The 19,839-nt window shown below is 37.2% G+C and overlaps 1 protein-coding gene across 5 annotated transcripts in view; it reads right to left on the bottom strand.

Annotated features, from left to right (window-relative positions):
- Pdxdc1 (pyridoxal dependent decarboxylase domain containing 1) overlaps window positions 1-19,839 on the bottom strand; it is a 54,682-nt gene that overhangs the window by 21,623 nt on the left and 13,220 nt on the right. For 3 of the 5 annotated variants that reach the window (XM_046440376.2, XM_046440232.2, XM_046440392.2), the window contains exons 2-9: window positions 15,872-15,945; window positions 15,292-15,360; window positions 12,590-12,670; window positions 10,235-10,381; window positions 9,154-9,343; window positions 6,106-6,174; window positions 5,121-5,199; window positions 12-96 (exon numbers count right to left, since the gene is read on the bottom strand). In XM_046440376.2, the coding sequence (XP_046296332.1) occupies window positions 12-96; window positions 5,121-5,199; window positions 6,106-6,174; window positions 9,154-9,343; window positions 10,235-10,381; window positions 12,590-12,670; window positions 15,292-15,360; window positions 15,872-15,945 (794 nt within the window). The remainder of the gene's footprint in view (window positions 1-11; window positions 97-5,120; window positions 5,200-6,105; window positions 6,175-9,153; window positions 9,344-10,234; window positions 10,382-12,589; window positions 12,671-15,291; window positions 15,361-15,871; window positions 15,946-19,839) is intronic. The other 2 variants (XM_046440296.2, XM_046440403.2) reach the window with 1 other exon arrangement.

Here is a 19,839-nt window from a genome sequence, read left to right as displayed (position 1 = left end):
TATCCACCTACCCCTCCACGTGAAGCCATATACCATACTGCTCACAGAGCTCTTTCAAACGTCCAATCTTGTCTGTGTGTCCTACTGCTGCAGTTCCTAGAATAAAAGAAATAAACAGGGATATTAGAAAGAACAAATATCTCCTGAGTGTTCAAAGCTAGGAGTTTTTACATACAGTATCTCCTTAAGAGGGAAGAAACTTATTATATCCCTATTTTATTAAGATTTTCTTTGTAGACTGACTTAAAATCAACTTCTACAAGTTGATTTGTAAGCTTATGTGTACTCTCCATTATATGCATCTAACTATATTATTGATTTTCTATCCACTAGACCTAATGATTTATGAGAAATAAGTCAAATCTCCCATAAAGACAGCTATGGGTTTGTCAACGGCTCGACTGTAATGTGTAAGTTTTTTTCTTTATATATTTCAAATTTCTATCCATAAGCATTCAGGACTGATCTTTTAGTAAATTATCATGTCTTTCAGGTATCTGAAGTCTATTTTACCCCACACTAATGCTCTATAGTACTTTTGTCAGCATTTGCCTAAAATATTCCTTGTCATCCTATTGTCATGTTCTGGGTTATTTTGACTCAGGTGTATCCTTTTTTTTTTTTTTTTAACAGCTATATTTATTATTTGTTCTCATTAGTTATGCATGACAGAATGTATTTTGACATGTAATACATTATATATAGAGAATTACATTGGTCATTATATTCATATGTGCACATAGGAGAGTAATGTCTGATTCATTTTCTTTCCTATTCCCATTTCAGGTGTATCCTTTAGAAACAGAAATACACACACACACACACACACACACACGAACTTGGGCTTTTTTCCCCACCCAGGTTCTTTGTTAATATAGAACATACAATCTGACGCCTATTTAAACATTAAACACTTTGAGCCACTCCCTTGGTGATATGATTGCCCTATAGATTTTGTTGGACAGGTTCTTTTTCAGATGGACTTTAAATAAGACATAGAGCCATGTATTTTCCCAGCTGTCCCAAATTTCCAGTTAGTAGAGTTCCAACTAGTAAGATTTCATGCCATGCCAAACAAATCCTACTAAAGAAATGGCTTCCCCCTCAAAGTCTATGCCAGGAAAAGGGGTAAAACCTTTTTCTTTTTCTCATACAAATCTCAAAATTTTAAAAATATCTCAACTGACACACTTAATTTGGTTGAACCAAGGTCACACACCAACACATGACTCTTCCATCACAGTGCAGTGTTAGTGACTGGACCACATTCAGACTCCTTTTCACTTTTTATGGTAGTTGTCTACTGACTAACCCCTGGGATGTGTCTTCTGGTGACTACAATAAGGTCTCAGTGGAAAGTCACTCAGTCAGGTGCCAGTGGCAGTCCCTTCAGTCTATCAAGTGATTGAATATGGGCAGATCTATGTTTGTCTTTATACAATAAATCAGACAGGAAGTGGTGGTTTCCTTCCGCAATAATAGTTAAGTATTTTCTTTTTAAAAAAATAATTACTGAAGCATAATTCACAGGCAATAAAACCCAATCATTTATGTTTTATTCTTCTTGTTTTTGGCTAAGTTGCTTGGGGATTGACCCGGGTCACCCTACCACCCAGCTACATCCCCAGCCCTTTTTTTATTTTTTGTTTTGAGATAGAGCCTAAGTTGCTGAGACTGATCTCAAACTTGTGATCCTCCTGCCTTAGCTCCCTGAGTCACTGGCATAGGCTTGTGCCACATGTCTGACATGTTCAATGAGTGTTTTTTTTCAAGGTTTTATATTTTTTAGTTGTCAATGGATCTTTTATTTATTTATATGTGGTGCTGAGGATTGAAAACAGGGCCTCCCACGTGCCAGGCAAGCACTCTAGCACTGAGTGACGACTCCAGCCCAACGTTCAATGAATTTTGGCCAATGTATCTATAGTGTATAACCATCGTGATCAAGATACAGAACATTTCCATCACCTCTGAAACTCCGTTTCCCACTTCACTTGCTCTTCTCCCCAACTCCTCACTGACCCCAGACAACCCTGATCTGATTCTGTCACTATAATTTTGTCTTTTCTAGAATTTCATATCAGTGGAACCACACACTGTGTACCTTTTTGTGTCTGGCTTTTTATACTTAGCATACTTTTGAAGTTGTTCTGCTTTGTTAGGATATCTAGGTTATTTTGTTTATGAATATCTGCATACAAGTCTATGTGGAGGTATTTCTTTATTTCTCTGAAAGTACATGGAAGTGAGACTGATGGTTTACATGGTAATGTTATGTTTTGCTCTTGAGGCACCGTCCTACTCTTTTCCAGATGGCTACAACATTTTGAACCCCTACCAACAACATATGAGAGCTCTAGTTACTCTGCTCACAAGCATTTGCCACTGTATTTTTAAATTCCCTCCACTCTATCAGAAATAGTAATATCTCATCTTGGGGTATTTTTTGTGGTGCTAAGGATAGAACCCAGGGCCTCACACATCCTAGGCAAGCATAAAAACCACACAGCTACACCCTCAGCCCTGTGATTTAAAAATTGCACTTTTCTAGTGTAATAATGTTAACCATCTTTTCAAGTGCAAGTATTTTCTTTGGTAAGTGTCTATTCAAATCTTTTCATCTTAGGTGATTTCCTCCCTGCTCCCCTCTCCGCAGTGCAGGGGATAGAACCCAGGGACGAGTGCATGCCAGGCACTCTACCACTGAGCTATATCCTCAATCCTCTTTTGTTGGTTGTAAAAACTGTACTGGCTTCTTACTGTTGAGTTGCAGGAGTTCTTTACATATTTTGGATACAAGATATATTTCTCTGAAAAACATTTTATAAATATTTCTCCCATCTATAATTTGCTTTCATTTTCTTAGTAGGATCTTTTGAAGAGTAAAAGCTTTTAATTTTCTTGCCTTCTTTTTAGTGCTGGAATTGAACAAAAGACCTGGTAGATGCTAAGCATGCACTCTGCCACCGAGTTACACCCTAGCCAAGCTCTTAATTTTCAATAAAGTATAATTCATGGTTCTTATTTTATGCCTTAATGATTTTTTTTTCTTTTTTGAGACATTCCCAAGGATACCCCTAAATTTGTGATCCTCCTTCCTCAGTCCCCTGTGTGGCTGGAATTAAAGGCATGAAGCATCATGCCCAGTTCTAAGAAATCTTTGCCTAATCCAAGGTCACAAGACCCTTCCTGTATTTTCTTCTAGAAGTTTTTTTTAGTTAGCTTAGCTTTTATATTTATGTCATTTTTATTTATTTGTTTTATTTTTTAATATTTATTTTTTAGTTTTTGGCGGACACATCTTTGTATGTGGTGCTGAGGATCGAACCCATGCCGCACGCATGCCAGGCGAGCGCGCTATCGCTTGAGCCACATCCCCAGCCCTTATATTTAGACCTATGAACCATTTATAATTAATTTTTATATACAAAGTGAGGTGAAGGTTTGAGGTTCAGTTTTTTCTGCATGGAAATCCAATTTTTCCAAGACCACTGGTAGAAAACACCTTTCTCCTTTGAATTATCTTGGGTCTTTGTTAAAAATGAAGTGACCATGAGTGTATTTCTGAACTCTCCATTCTCTTCAATTAATCTCACATTCTTAATCTCTTATTTGTAGCTGTGTGTGTGTGTGTGTGTGTGTGTGTGTGTGAGAGAGAGAGAGAGAGAGAGAGAGATATGGGAATTGAACCAAGGACCTCAGACATGCCCAGTGTGTCCTCTACCACTGAGCTTCACTCCCAGCCCTTATCTGTAGCTTTATAGGAAGTCTTGAAGTCCGACAGGGTAAATCTTCAAATTGTGTTCTTTTTCAAAATTATTTTGGCTATTCTCAGGTCCTTTAAATTTCCATATACACTTTTAGAATCAGCTAATGTATACCTAACTAAGAAACTGAAAAGAGAAAGAGAGATTTTATTATTATTTTTTAGTACTGGAGATTGAATGCAGGAATGCTTTACCACTGAACTATATCCCCAGTCCTTTTTTAAAATTTTTATTTTGAAGCAGGGTCTTGCTTAGTTGCTGAGGCTGGCCTTGAACTTGTGATCCCTACACCAGCCTCCCCGGTTGCTGGGATTATAATTAGGTGCCACTGCACCTAATAAGAAGCCAAGATTTTGATAGGAATTGAACTGAATCTACAGATTAGTTTGGAAAGAAGGGACTTAACAATATTGAGTCTTCCAATCTATGTGCATGGCATATCAGTTCACTTATTTAGGACTCTTGAATTTCTTTCAGCAATATTCTGTATTTCTTGGTGCTCTGTATATGCTTAGCTAAATTTATCCATAAAGTTTTCATGTTTTCTGATGCTATTACAAATGACTTTTTAAATTTCACTTTCTAGTTGTGCATTGCTAGGAGGCAGAAATCAAAAAACTTTGCTAGGTTCACTAATTAGTTCCAGTAGCTTTAATGTAGTTTCCTTTGGACTTTCTATCAATATAATCATGCCATCTACAAATAAAGACCGTTTTACTTCTTCCCTTCTAATCCATATTTTTAAAAATATTTTTCTTGCCTTACTTCACTATCTAGGACTTGAGGCACAATGTTGAATTCAATACAATAAGTGAAGCAGAAAATGGTAGTTGACCTGTTACCCTCTGAGATGGATATTCAAGAGTGATGTTTAAAAACTTAATTTAGAGAAAGGAAGCACATGAAGGAAATGAAGAAGTGTTGACAACCTAAATGAAAAAAGCATGGGCATGCACATGCGTGGGAAACGCACACATTCCCAAAACAGACCGACAACTGAAAATTAAAAAAAATTTTTTTTTTTTTAAGTTGTTAATGGACACAATACCATTTTTTATTTATTTTTATGTGGTGCTGAGGCTCGAACCCAGTGCCTCACACATGCCCTCTGCCACTGAACCACAACCCCAACAACTGAAAATCTAAGAGCTAAAATTAATATTATAGTTCTCACTGTCATGTGGATACAGATTGTATTATGTAATGGATCTATATTATATAATGTATCATTAACGTATTACATTACAATTATGTAATATAATGTATATTAAACATTTCTTAAGACTTTTCAGGAAAGCATTTAAGGTCCCTCTTGCATATTCATAATTGAAGATGCAGGTTTATGATACCTACCAGCATTTGCAACAAGCAGCAGGGGCAGTCTTCCTCGTTCTATGTCGTCTTTAATCATTTTTTCCAGGAAGGCAACATCCTGGGACCAAATAACAAACCATGAAACAGGATGCAATGAGCATAAAAACTATATAGTGAAAAATTACGACTTCCAAAAGCAGCAGATGACTCTCAAAGTTAATCACTCAAATCTATTTACTCTTGACATTCCTATTTTCCTTAATCAGATATGAAAACCAAAATTTTTCTTGAAGGCTAATAGAAAAATCAGCTAAATGAGATAAAAGGTAAAAACTGTACATATGCAGAATATTTTTCTAGTTTTAAACACTTCAGGAAAATGTTCTCTCAACCCTCCCCAAAGAATCAACAAAATACCTATACTAATACTAAAATTAGTATAAAATTTAAAAAATGAAACTATCTTAAAAAAAGGAATGCAGAACCCTATAATCTGTCGTTTTTCCTCTGGCTTCAGTATAGAGAGGTTTATCATTTGCATGTCTAAAAATAAGCAGAAATCAACCCCAAGATTACAATAAAGAACCTCATTTTCAAAATCTGCCTATTCATAAATCCAGGCAACAGTGGTAATTCGTTAAAAGAATGAGTATCAGAAGGAATTTCTGGTGCTTATTTTGGTTGTTGTATTTCAATTTAAAGTGATAGGGCTGAGTAGAGTTCGTGCTTAGCACGCACAGGCCCTGGGTTTAATGCCCAATATCCCCCCAAAATAGGGGGAAAAACGGGCAGCAGCAACAGGTGATATAGTGATTAATGATTGTAAGATTCCTTAAGAGCTAGATGCTCCTGACCTATATACTGGCCAAACTTCATGCACATATAAACAGAAGCACGTATTATAGAAATACCAAAACAATAAACAAATAAGCTAATAATTATCTGCGGGTCAGCAAACAACTTCAGGTGAAAGAAAGACAAAACTTAACTCCATATTATTTAATAAACCAAAACCAGAACTTACCATCTGATGCTGGGATCCAAACATAGTGTTACAGGGCACACGGCACAAGCAGGGGAAGGGCAGGCCAAGCTACAAGAAGAGATGTATGACTTTAGAACAAAGTTCTCTGTCACTATTCATTTATGATTGTGAAAGATGAAAGGTTGATTTTTCTTTAGAAAAATCTTTCCCCTTAGGAACTCTTAATATGTAAGTAGATATTAAAGTATCTACTTGGAAAGTCAAGCCAAACCCCCAACCAAACAAAACAGTGAATTGCCAGATGTTGTTTAAGAGGATATAATGTAAAATTTTCTAAATTAATTAATAACTGTCTTAGTACATTCTACCATATATCAAAAAACAAACACTTTTCCAAACAAAAGAAATAGTGGGCATTCTGAATGGTAATTTAGGATTCTTTCTCCAAGCATTACTGGTAAATAACACCAGCTAAAGGCATTCAAAGAACAATATCTTATTTGTGGGTCCACCCACACTTAAACAGTAATAAATATGGATCAACAGATCTTTATTTCTTTCTTTTCTTCCTTCTCCCCAAATTTCTTTTCCTTCTCTCTGTTTCTTTCTACCAAGGATTGACGCTTAACCGCTGAGCCACATCCCAAGCCCTTTTTATTTTGAGACAGGGTCTTCTCACTAAGTTGCTTAGGGTCTCACTAAGTTGCTAAGGCAGACTTTGAATTTGTAATCCTCCTGCTTCAGCCTCCTGAATTGCTGGGATTACAGGCATGTACCACTGCTCCTGGCCAAACCTACATTTCTTAAGTGAAGTCAGTGTTAAGAATGGAGACAGGAGGGGGGTGGGCCTGGGGTTCAGCGGTAGACTGCTTGCCTAGCGCGGGTGGAACCCGGAAGCGATCCTCAGCACCACATAAAAATAAAGGCATTGTGTTGTGTCCATCTATACCTAAAAAATAAATATTAAAAAAAAATATGGAGACAATCTCATCAGTTTTTTAAAAAATATTTTTAGTTGTAGATGGACACAATACCTTTATTCTATTTATTTATCTTTATGCAGTGCTAAGGATTGAACCCAGTGCTAGGCAAGCACTCTACCACTGAGCTACAGCCCTAATCAAATTAATTTTATACTCAATTTTTAGTTTCCAAATCCTCAAGTGTTTATAGTTTTAGGAATTGTAAATAGTTGTAGCATATTATTCTGTGTAATTAAGACTTGGCTTAATTAAAGATAAAAAATTTAATGAGTACTTTATTCACATTTTCCTCCTTAATGGATTTTTAAAAGAATTTAAAAGTGAACCAGATGGGTTGGCACACTCCTGTGATCCCTGCAACTCAGGAGGCTGAGGCAGGAGGATCACAAGCTCAAGGCCAGCCTCAGCAGTTTAGCAAGGCCCTAACGCAAGTTAGTGAGACATGTCTCAATATCTCAAAAAATAAAAAGGGCTGGGGATGTGGCTTAGTGGCAAAGAACCCCTGGCTTCAATACCTGGTACCAAAAGAAAAAAATAATTACAAAAGTGATGCCCAAGTAAAACAAAACATCAAAAGAGTACAAGCGAAAAAACTCCCTCATAAGCCACCAATCCACCACTGTTTTTAGCATATAACTTTCCAGACATTTTCTGGGGGATGTGTGTCTGTATTTAGACATACCTATTTTTCTAGGTATAAAACTACCTATATGAGCATGTGCATGTTTTTAAAAGCATGAGCATGGCCATTTCATATACATTCTTCTTCCACTTGCTTGTGTCTCTTAATAGAACACTCTCATAAATCTCATACTTTTGGAGACTGGATTGTTACTAATCTACAAGAACCTGGCTTGCAGTAGGTTCTCAAGTGATTTGTCTAATTTGTCTAGAGGAAGATAGAAACACCCTAAAGAAGAGGACATAATTTCTTGCCATCAGCCATCACAGTTCAGAACCAGCTCTAGTCCCTGAGTTGCCTCTACACATCTCTCAGGGCCCCTTCCCTCATCAACTCTCCAACCCTCTGGGTTTTTCGTTAAACATTCTTGGCTAAGAGGGTTTACAATCTTTTGATCTCAAGGTAGTCCTCCTGATTGGGCTTTAAAAATAGTAATGCTCTTTGAGTAATTCTAGATTGATTCTGAAAACCTATGAGAGGAATATAACACTAAAGTTAGAGCTTTTTTTTAATATATATATTTTTTAGTTGGACACAATATCTTTTATTTATTTTATGTGGTGCTGAGGATCGAACCCAGGGCCTCGAATGTGCTAGTCGAGAGCTCTACCGCTGAGCCACAATCCCAGCCCCGAGACAAAGCTTTTTTAAAAAATATTTATTTTTTAGTTGTAGTTGGACACAATACCTTTATTTTATTTATGTTTATGTGGTGCTGAGGATCAAACCCAGCGCCTCGAACGTGCTAGGCGAGTGCTCTACTGCTGAGCCACACCCCAGCCCCTTAGACAAAGCTTTATATATAAATATGTGCAAAAGATATATAAATATCTACAAAAAGAGTGCTACCTGAAAGTGGTCATAAAAAGAGAATGGAAATGTTCTTTTTGTCCAAAGGGGAAATAGTCAATTAAATTTCTGTACATTCACTTGAAGAACTGCCAAGACATTAAACATGTATGACATACTTCTATTAGAACAGTAAATGAAAAAAGCAAAATACATATGTGTACCATTTGATTAGAGTTTGGGAAGAAATAAGGTAAAACTTTTGACTATAGTTGATTGAGCAATTAAATACATAAATGTATCCATCACACATACTTTCTAAATTCAATAATATATGCTTTGTTTTTTCATTATTAGGAAATAAACACATAAGATCATCTTTCTTTCAACTTGAACACAGCAGCTAATGAAATAAGCCTTCACAATTTAAAAGCTTCAGGACAAACTTTGTGTGGCCGTACACATTGGGTAGTCCCAAGTTTTAGGAGGCAAAGGCAAGAGGATCGCTTGAACCTAGAAGTCGGGGGCCAGCCTGGGCAATATAGCGAATGAAACCATTTTTTTTTTTTTTTTAAAGCTTCATGACAAAACATGGCACTGTTTCTTCAAAACAGCTGCCTTATACCACATTACCTGATTACAAAGATACTGGCCCAGGCCAGGTCTAGCAGCAGCACTGAGATAGACAACAGGTTTTTTGTTATACAACACGTTGAATCCATCCACCACAAAGTCTTCATATCGGGAATGAATGGCAAGTCTACAGATCTTTGCAAGTCCTTCTCTTTCCTCTTCATGGAAATAAGCACAACCATTTTCATACCTATTAAGAGACATCCATATATTAATGTACTTCTATTTCTGATTAATTCTGACTATATATGTTAATCTTATAATCATGGAAGCAATTATTTTCTGAAGTCAGATAATGTCATCTAGGTCAGGCAGAGAGGATAAGAATGTGAAACACTGTAATCTTAGATAGTTGACAACTCACTGTAGCTGAAGACTATACAGGAGAGCAGTAACAACCCTTCATCTGTACTTAAGTCCAGAGAGAGGAGAAACTATGGAAAACAAATAGAAATTTGAAGTCTCCCAGATAGAAAAAGCCTAAAGAGGGGCTGGGGCTGTAGCTCAGTGGTAGAGCACTTGCCTTCCACCTGTGAGGATAGATTACACACACACACACACACACCCTGAAAAACATGGTTCTGGCTTATTCTACAAGGCGGCCAGCTGGTTGTTAGCACAGATTTAGCCCTAAAACATCCAGAATAAATAAAATTGCTAAAAATGTTGGGTAGGCTAACTTTTTCTTTTATTATAATCTGCTTGGGGCTTTTCATTTTCAATATTCTAGAGAAGGAAGAAAAATGTGAATAAAAATATTTCATCCAGATCATTGCTCTTCTATCACTAGGTACAAACTAGGAAAATAAATAACTAGAAATAAATAATTGTTGACACTATCAAACATTTATGTGCTTATGTTCTCAGTTCTTTACATATATTAATCCATTAGCTCATCCTCACAATAATTCCATGACAGCTATTAATGTTATCCACACTTAGCAGACAATGAAGCTGAGGCATGGAGAGAGGAAGCAACCTTTCCAAGAGAGGCCCAGGGTAGAGCTCCAGAAGAAAGCTCATTCACATATGACTCAGAAATAACTTTACAGAAACTAAAAACTCTTAATAATGTCTTTACCTGAAAATTCTGCATAGCCACAAGGTAGTATCTGAAAGTATCCTAGTTGTAAGTTTTCTCAGCTTCTCTTTGTCTAGAGTTGAAATAAAAGCTCCCAGACTATGCCCCAACAAAGCCATGTGACCTTGTTCTCCTATATTCTGGATTCTGTTAATAAAATTAGATTAAACAAGTATTAGAGTCAAAGCACAAAAACAAAATTAGAATTTAGAGAAATCTGTTAGACTTGAAATCCACATAATGTCCTAGAAGGCAGAAGTTCAGAAAAGTCAATGCATGTATGGTACTGCAAGTTTGGAGGGAAAAATATTTTAAAAATGAGTTCTAAGAAATAAATATCCCTCTTTTTATTGAGCAGGTACAAACTGTTTTTGAGTAATTTACTTTTATAGTATTTTAAAAATTAAATATCAACCTTAAGAACTACAGGAGGGGCTAGGGATGTAGCTCAATAATAGAGCTTTTGTCTATTAAGCACAAGGCCCTGGATTCCATCTCCCAAAATCGGGGAAAAGAAGAACTACAGAGGATAGAACTAAGATAAAATGAATGGAAAACATTTTAAAAAGAATTGTTAAAGAACAATTTCTTGCATTAAACAGCTATTGAAAATAGTACAGTAAATCCAAGGGGAACTAGGTTTGTTTTGTTTTACATGTAACTAAAATAGATGGGTTAATTTCCCTTATAAAGAATAAACTAGGGGGTTGTGGTTGTGGCTCAGTGGTAGAGCGCTTGCCTGGCATGTGTGAGGCACTGGGTTTGATCCCCAGCACCACATAAACAAACTTAAAATAAACAAAATAAAGGTATTGTGTCCGGGGCTGGGATTGTGGCTCAGCAGTAGAGCGCTCGCCTCGCACAGGTGGGACCTGGGTTCGATCCTCAGCACCACATGAAAATAAAGGCATTGTGTTGTGTCCATCTACACCTAAAAAATAAATATTAAAAAAAAAAAAAAGGTATTGAGTCCAACTAAAAAGAAAAAGAACAACTAGGGCTGGGGACACAGCTCAGTTGGTATAGTGCTTGCCTCGAATACACAATTATAATTGTTAACTGTAGGGACTGGGGTTGTGGCTCAGCGGTAGAACGCTTGTTTAGCACAAGTGAGGCCTTGGGTTCGATCTCAGCACCACATAAAAAATAAAATAAAGGTATTGTGTCCAACTACAACTAAATTAAAATATTAAAAAGAATATAACTGTTAACTGTAAACATAAGAAAAAGATAAAGAACCAAATAGGATCGTGGACAAAGGGAAATAAAATATGTGTTAAAACATAAAAAGATATTTAACCTGGTTCCTTAAAAAAAAAGTAAATTTAAATTATGCTAAAATATCTCACATCAGATTTCTCTTGTCAAAAACATCACTTAACAAAAGATCCTTAAATGTGACAATATCCTTGTAGGCAGAGGTATGAGAAAAGAAGTATTCTCATACATTGCAGGTAGGACAATGAACTGGCTCAACTCTAAGAAAAAAAAAAAAAAAAACTTTGGCACTACTTATTACAGTTCCTAAAGCACATCTGACCTAGCAGTCCCATTTCTCAGACCCCTCCAAACACTTTAGCCTCTAGAACAAATGACAAATATCCAAAGTTATTGGCTGCAACATTTGTTCCAGTAAAACATGAGGAGGAGACTAGTTAAAGAAAACACTTCATCCAAACTAAAGAGCTCTTAACAAAAAGAAACCTCCTTAATTACGACTCTAGAAGACAAAGCAGAAAAGAGCAAGGCACAGAACAAGTACATGGTCTTTATGTACCAGAAAGGGTGGGCAGGGCCACTCTATAACATAGCTATGGAAGAAGATGTAAGAAACCAGTAATTGTCTCTCTCTAGGGAAGACAACAGGTAGGGAGGCAGAAATATGAAGGAAAACTGTCTTGGCACACTCATTTTTACCTTCTGATTTTTGAATAAGGAGAATGTATTACTTATTACAAAAAAATTAAATAGTGAAAGACAAAGTGAAGCTAAATAGATGAATAAATAAAACAAATGGGCAATATCCAGACAATGTAGACCAATATTTTCAGCTGCAGTAATTCTTAGGAAGAAGAGGGAGAAAAGCACACAGCATTTATTCTTCAGTCCTACTGGTCCCTTTTGTAAGACCCCAAACCATAAAAACTACAGTATCTAATTTTATTAAATGCCTCCTTTTTACAAAATATATTACCCAAGTTTTTTTTTAAAAAGAGAAAATGAACATTATTTGAATGTTACATGTAACTCAATGAAAAATAATTCCTTATTTGAGCCACTTGTCAGACTGTGATCACTACAGAAATCAAGAACACACAGACTTTCAAAGGGAAGCTGCCAATCATTCTCCATTACCGGGTACTCTGGGGCTCCTCATCTTCATCTCCGTGCATCAGATTCTGAACTAACTGGAGGATGCTCACCATATCTTGTCCACTGCAGAATAAAAAGAGCTGATGGGCTGGTGGGAAGAGCACGCACACACACACACACTCTCTCCCAACTATTTCTCTCATTCACACCAGCTTTGATCATTTTTTTTCTTATTGGGAAGCTATAAGAGAAATAATATGCTTTGATATGCAGTTCATAATTTAAAAAAAATAAACCTCAGGTTATAAACTGATTTCCAAATATTACCTTACTTGTGATTAACTCTTTACTTAAATATGAGTTTGATTTTTAAGAATTTGATCAGTCTTGCTCTGGCAATACTGACTGGTTCATCCTCGAGTAGAGATAGAATAGTTAATGAACATGTTAGAAGAGCCAAAAGTCCTTCTAAGATGCTAGGAGGTCACAAAAGCAGCAAGAACACACTAACACAAAGACCCTTGGATTACCTAGTTTTCTTTCATGTAGCAGGCTAGTCCACTTGGATTGGCAGCCTTAACTATGTAATGCACACATCATTTACCACCACCTCTTCCCCAAGTTGGGAAACTTGAGATCTGCTTCAAGTGAGAATAGATTTACTGCCATCTAAGCAATGACAGGAACTGTTCATTACATGAGGGGTGGAAACAATACAAACGGCTGAAGTCATAAGCAATGGCAAGGCAATGTGTGATGCAGAGACATAAAAGTACTATTTCTATTAATTAGAATATGACTGATAAAATTTTTCTCTTTCAAAAAAGCAGCACTGTCAAAACAATGCTTAAAACTCCACCCTCCCCAGGGTGCTCACCCTCTAGTCCTCTGATGGGGAGGGAAACTTGAGGCCCATGGAGGTTAGCCTTGTGACCTTGAGTAACCTATCCCCACTGGACAAGCCCTTTCATTACAGAATAGTGAGGACACAGTTGACAGTGCTGGTAAAGCACATGACACTCTATCTGCCATCTTGCTTGTCTCAAAGACGATGTCATTGTTACCAAGTGTGAATATTCCTGACTCATGGTGTTAATGTGCTGTCATTCTGAGAATTACAGATGTCCTTGGAAGTATCTCCTCTAAGGAAACTTCTGTGGAATCAGGAGAACAGACAAAACTTAAACCTTTTTATTCCCTTTAGGCCTGGAACAAAGAGACTCACTGGATTTGCTTCCTATTCTCCTTCCTGAGTTGTAGAAAGCACTTCATGCCTAGAGATTTTAAAAATCTGCACAACCTATGCTACGGTAGGAGTGCATATTTTAAAATATTAGCATCCGGGTATGTTAAATACGACATTTACTGGCACACTGTGAGCCTTCCTCTATGCTTTTCTTTTGCAATCTTGTACAATTTACATTCAGGTTAAGGAACAATTTAAGGGAGTTGTACTGTTGACCTACCTGGAGTTTCCTGGTTATAAAAAAAAAATAAATAAATTTGTCTCAGGGAAGTTGGGCTGGGACTTTTAATTCTAGACTAACGAGCACCTTTTGAAAACTGAAGTCAGCTACTTATTTTTCTGATTTTTTTCCGCCACTAGTTCAAGCCACAAAGACTTGATAAGAGTTACTTCAGTTGTGAAGAACTAAATCACTCTGCTAATCACTGATTAAAGTTGACCTTTTCTTTTCATTTAGGATATTATAAGAATGACAAATCTTAGCAAATTAAAATATCTCGGGGCTGGGGATGTGGCTCAAGCGGTAGCGCGCTCGCCTGGCATGCGTGCGGCCCGGGTTCGATCCTCAGCACCACATACAAACAAAGATGCTGTGTCCACCGAGAACTAAAACAAAAATAAATAAATATTAAAATTCTCTCTCTCTCCCTGTCTCTCTCTCACTCTCTCTTTAAAAAAAAAAAAAAAAACAATATGCACTTTGTTGTGTAACTGATTTCTATAACTTTAAAAAAATAAAATAAAATATCTCTAAAAATAAAATTCAGTCCACTGAATAGATCAGTTTTTAAGAATGAACTAAGTATGATACTTCAGTTATAATTACTAATTCATGAATGGCTCTGAGTCATGAGGTTGTATTAAGATCTGAAAGAAGCTGGTAAGCTCAGCATTATATCTGACCATCCAATGGCATTTCAGTTTTTTAATGTTATACTGCATATAAATCCCTTTAAATTCTAAGCTGGGCACAGTGGCATACACCTGTAATCCCAGCAGCTCAGGAGGCTGAGGCAAGATGACCACAAGTTCAAAGCCAGCCTCAGTAACTTAGCCTTAAGCAACTCAGCCTTAAGACCCTATCGGTGAGATCCTATCTTCAAATAAAACACAAAAAAGGGCTGGAGATATGGCTCAGTGGTTAAGTGCCCTGGGTTCAACTCTGACACCAAAAAAATCAAACAAATAAGTAAGTAAAATTTTAAAAGGGCTGGAGATGCAGCTCGGTGGTAGAGCACCCCTGGGCTCAATCTCCAGTACTGCAGGACATTTTTTTTTCCCTTTGGGCTCAAACTAAAATTGTAGGACTAATGATTTAGCCCAATGGTAGAGCACTTAGCCTGGAGTTCAATCCCCAGCACCATGAAGGGAAAAAAAAAAAAAAAAAAAACCTAGACACAAACTAAAATTGTCAGTCAAACTGTAATTAAACAATGGAAAATTTGGGTAAGAAACATTTACACCCTATCTAAAAGTACTAAACTTTATTGCCACCTACCTTCCCTGGAGTGGCCCTGGAATATCCTCTGACATGAGCTTCTTCCCATTTTCATCTTCTACTCTTCTACTTTAAAGGAAAGAAAAAAATGTTTTATCATACCAAATTTTTAACATTTGAACATGCAGAATGGCCATTTAACCAGAATTTCTTCATAAATGATGTAGGATTTGAAATATAATTATCACATCTTTCTAGGTCCCAGTTTGGAGTACAGTTTGAGTTTCAGAAAAAGAACATGACCCTCCCACCACCACCAGCAACAAAACATTTCAGAACCCATTTCCTTGTAGTGATGCCCTCTCTGACTTGAATCTACAGTAAGAAGTATTTAGAGACTCAAATCAATGTATCATCACCCTAAAACTCTTAACAGACAAAACTGAAAATTATGCCCTCCCCCGCAAAGTCCTTTAATTACAAAGCAACTTCAACCCAAGACAAATATCAATTTTAAAGTCAGCAGAAGCTATGTGTGGCATTCTGGAGTTAAGAGGTGTTTTAACATAAGGAAACCAAAGCCACCAGAAAACAGGTTGGACACGCCAAGCAGGGTGGCCTCTGTCCTGCACACACTCACCTCTGACTCTCCTCCAGCATCTTCATGGCCTCCTTCAAGTTCCTCCCCATTTCAGCTAATGTAGGGTCTGCTATCTGGGAAACAAACCAACAAGATTAGAGATTAACACTCCTCTATCAGTTCTGTCATAATTCACCCAGAAAAATCAAATGCAAGTCCACTTTCTTCTGGCTTTCTTATAAAATTTTTAAATCTATTATACTGTACAGGTAAACTTCCAATAATACTTATATGGTTCCATGTCAGCATGCTCACTTCATTCTTCTTAGTGGTTATACCTGATTCCATGCTCTGTATGTACCATGGTTGATTTAACTAGTTCCAAATTAATGGACTCCAAGTTATTCCAGTTTTTCACTAAGTCCATAAGAAGTATGTATGGTGTGCTACTTGTTTTATTGCTGTAATAGGCTGAAAATGCTTATCCCTCCCCCGACTTCCCTAAGAGCCTAACCCCTGGGACCTGTAATGTTATTTTATATGGCAGTCTTTGTAGATGTAATTAATAAGGATCTTGAGATGGTGCCCTAAATAAATACAGTCACTCGTATCCCTCTAAAGGAGCAGGCAGAGGGAGACTATTCACAAACAGGGTCATATGAAGACAAGAGAAATCTGAAGATGTTGGCTTTGAAAATTGGAATGATATGGCCATGAGCTGAGGAATACCAGCAAATGTCATAAGCTGGACAGGCAAAGAAAGACCTCTCCCTCTGAGTGCAGCCTGCCCAGTCTTGATCGCAGCCCAGGGACAAGAATTGCAAACTCTTCTTTCTCTTTTGAGATGTGTTCTTGCTATGTTGCCCCAGGCTGACCTCAAACTCCTGTACTCAAGTAATTTTCCTGCTTCTGCCTTCAGGGTAGCTGGGAAACAGACATGCACCACCATGCCTGGCTTCATTTCAGTTGTTTTAAACTGCACAGTTTGTGATAAGTTGTTAGAGCAGCCATAGGAAACTAATAAACCCATAAGTCTAGTCTGCAAGAGCTTCCGTAACAGCATGTTTTTGGAGGAAGCTGCAGCAGTGATGGTATCCAGAGGGTGAATCAAGTTCTCTCTTTTTCCTTTCTTCTCAATCTCCACAGCCTATGCCTTGGATCACTATGTAGTGTGAACTGTGTTATAAAAAGTTGCAGAAACTGTCTTTTTCCTTTCTCACCAAGTGTCTGCTTGAAGGAGGATCTAGATTTCTGTTTCTATTCACATTGCTTATTATACCTGGTAATATCTTCTACAGCACAGGTGTGCAGTAAAGTGTGTGCTCCATTTAGTTTTATATTACCTCTTCATATTTGTTCAAGAAATTCTAATAAGTTTACCAATATAAGAATCAGAAAATGTCAAATTCTGGAAGGGACTTTAGGGGCGATCTTGGGGAGAATGGGTTGGATAAAAAGTTGGGGCATCACAATACTAGACCTTAAATTATACCACAGAGCTAGAATAACAAAAATGGCATGGTATGGGCACCAAAACAGACACGAAGACCAATGGTAGAGAATAGAGACAAACCCACTTAAATGTAGTTATCTCATACTAGACAACAGCACCAATAAACACATGGAAGAAAAGATAGCCTCTTCAACAAATTGAGCTTGGAAAACTGGAAATCAACACGTACTAAAATGAAATCAGACCCCTATTTCTCACCCTGCACAAAACTCAATTCTAAGTGGATCAAGACCGGAGAACCTGCACCTACTAGAAGAAAAAGCAGGCTCAAATCTCCACCATGTTGGCTTAAGAACTGAATTCCTCAACAAAACTTTTAAAGTGCAAGAAGTAAAATCAAGAATCAATTTTCAAACTAAAAAACTTCTTCACAGCAAAGGAAACAATCGAGAACATGAAGAGAGAGAAAATCTCTGGACAGGCAAAGGAAGACCTCTGACATGAATGGGAGAAAATCTCTGCCACCTGCACCTCAGATAGAGGATTAACCTCCAGGATATATAAAGAACTCAAGAAACTTAAAAAGACAAATAGAAATTCAAGAAACAAATAGAAACTCAACAAACCGAAACTTAAAGAGACAAATAACCCAATGAATAAATGGGCAAAGGAACTGAACAGAGATATTTCACAGAAAAAGAAATATGAATGGTCAACAAATATAGGAAAAAATGTTTAACATCAATAGCAATTTGAGAAATGCAAATTAAAACTACAATGAGATTTCATCTCACTCCAGTCAGAATGGCAATTATCAAAAATACAAGCAACAGGGCTGGGGTTGTGGCTCAGCGGTAGAGCACTTGCCTAGCACATTCGAGGCCCTGGGTTTGATCCTCAGCACCACATAAAAATAAATAAAGATACTGTGTCCAACTAAAAAAATAAATATTTTTAAAAAAATACAGCTCAGTTGGTAGAGTGCTTGCCTTGCATGCACAAGGCCCTGGGCTCAATCCCCAGCACCACAAAGAGAAAGAAAAAAAATACAAGTAACAATAAATGTTGGCACATACATTGCTGCTGGACTGGAAAGCAGTACTGAGAGTCCTTAGAAAACTGGGAATGGAACCACTATTTTACCCAGTTATCCCACTCCTTGGCACATATTCAAAGGACTTAAAATCAGTGTACTAGAGTGACATCAATGTTCACAGCAACTCAGTTCACAATGGAACCAATCTTAGGTGCTCTTCAATAGAGGAATGGATAAAGAAAATATGGTACATATACACAATGGAATATTACTCAGCCATAAAGAATGAAATTGTGGCCTTTGCTGGTCAATGGATGGAAATGGAGACTATCATGTTAAGTGAAATAAGCCAGTTTCAAAAAAAAAAAAACCAAAGGCCGAATGTTCTCTCTGATATGTGGATGCTGACTCTCAAAAGGTGGGGGAGAGAGGGAGGAGTGGAGGTTCACTAGGTTGGACAGGTGGGAATGGGGGAAGGGATGGGAATGGGAAAGACAGTAGAATGAATTGGAAATAACTTTCCTCTGTTCAAATATGAATACATGACCAGTGTAACTCCACATCAAGAACCACGAGAATGGGAAGTTATACTCCATGTATGTACAATATAAATACATTCTATTGGCATGTATAACTGAAAACAACAACAAAAGTTGGAGCTTCCAGCTCTCTAACAACCATTAATCTAATCAGCTTTGTTTTATATATAGGGTTCTGAATAAAGTTTCATTTCTAAAAACTCTTAAGAAGAAAAATGTATAACATAAAAATCTCTGATTCTGGCCTAACATTTTAGAGGTTAGAAATTAATACAGAGTGGTGAAGAGATTTATCAGAGGTCATGGAGGTAATAAATGACAGCACAGTGCTAGAGCCCTGAGTCCCTCGGTCCTGACTCCTATTCCCAGCCTCTATTACATCACACTGACTCCACAAGGGCTTACAAAATAATCACAGAGCCACATCTATTCTGATTTTTAAACATATCAGAAAAATAATTTTCAAATAGATTTTTAATAAAATCCACAACTTAAATGTAACCATGAGACAGGTTGGAAAGCAATCAAAAGTATCTCAGTGCTCCGATTATGAAGAGGAGGAACAGACAATGGTCAAGAGAACACATCTTAACTCCTAAGTCTACTGTTACGTTCTCCATTATCCTCCTCTCTTGTGACTCCAATCTGTGTCCCCTACCTTCTGGCCCAATGAAAAGATATGCAGTTTTGCTTGGCTGATCGTTCAGACCTCCATACCTCATGCTTCTAACACTTGCCTCAGCTGAACATCCCTGGGCCTTTTATCTTCCTCTAGCTACCTATTCAATCACAATCCAGTACTGTACTTCCAATAACCCCCCCCCTGTGGGTAGAAGCACTCACTCTTTAACATCTCCTCTAATGATACTGATGAAGTTTTTCTTTAAATCAAATGTGAAACCTCTTTTCCTGACAAAAATGATTATAGTAACAATGGAACAGAACCCTTGAAATTAGGGCATTCTGATATGCAACTGCCATTTATTCTCATGATTCCTTA

Source organism: Marmota monax, unplaced genomic scaffold (assembly GCF_021218885.2).
Source record: "Marmota monax isolate L192 unplaced genomic scaffold, Marmota_monax_Labrador192_F-V1.1 WCK01_AAM20220418_F8-fsc00035, whole genome shotgun sequence".
Classification (NCBI taxonomy): Eukaryota; Metazoa; Chordata; class Mammalia; order Rodentia; family Sciuridae; genus Marmota; species Marmota monax.
Note: the sequence above shows the minus strand (reverse complement) of the source record. Positions and strands in the feature narration are given on the sequence as shown.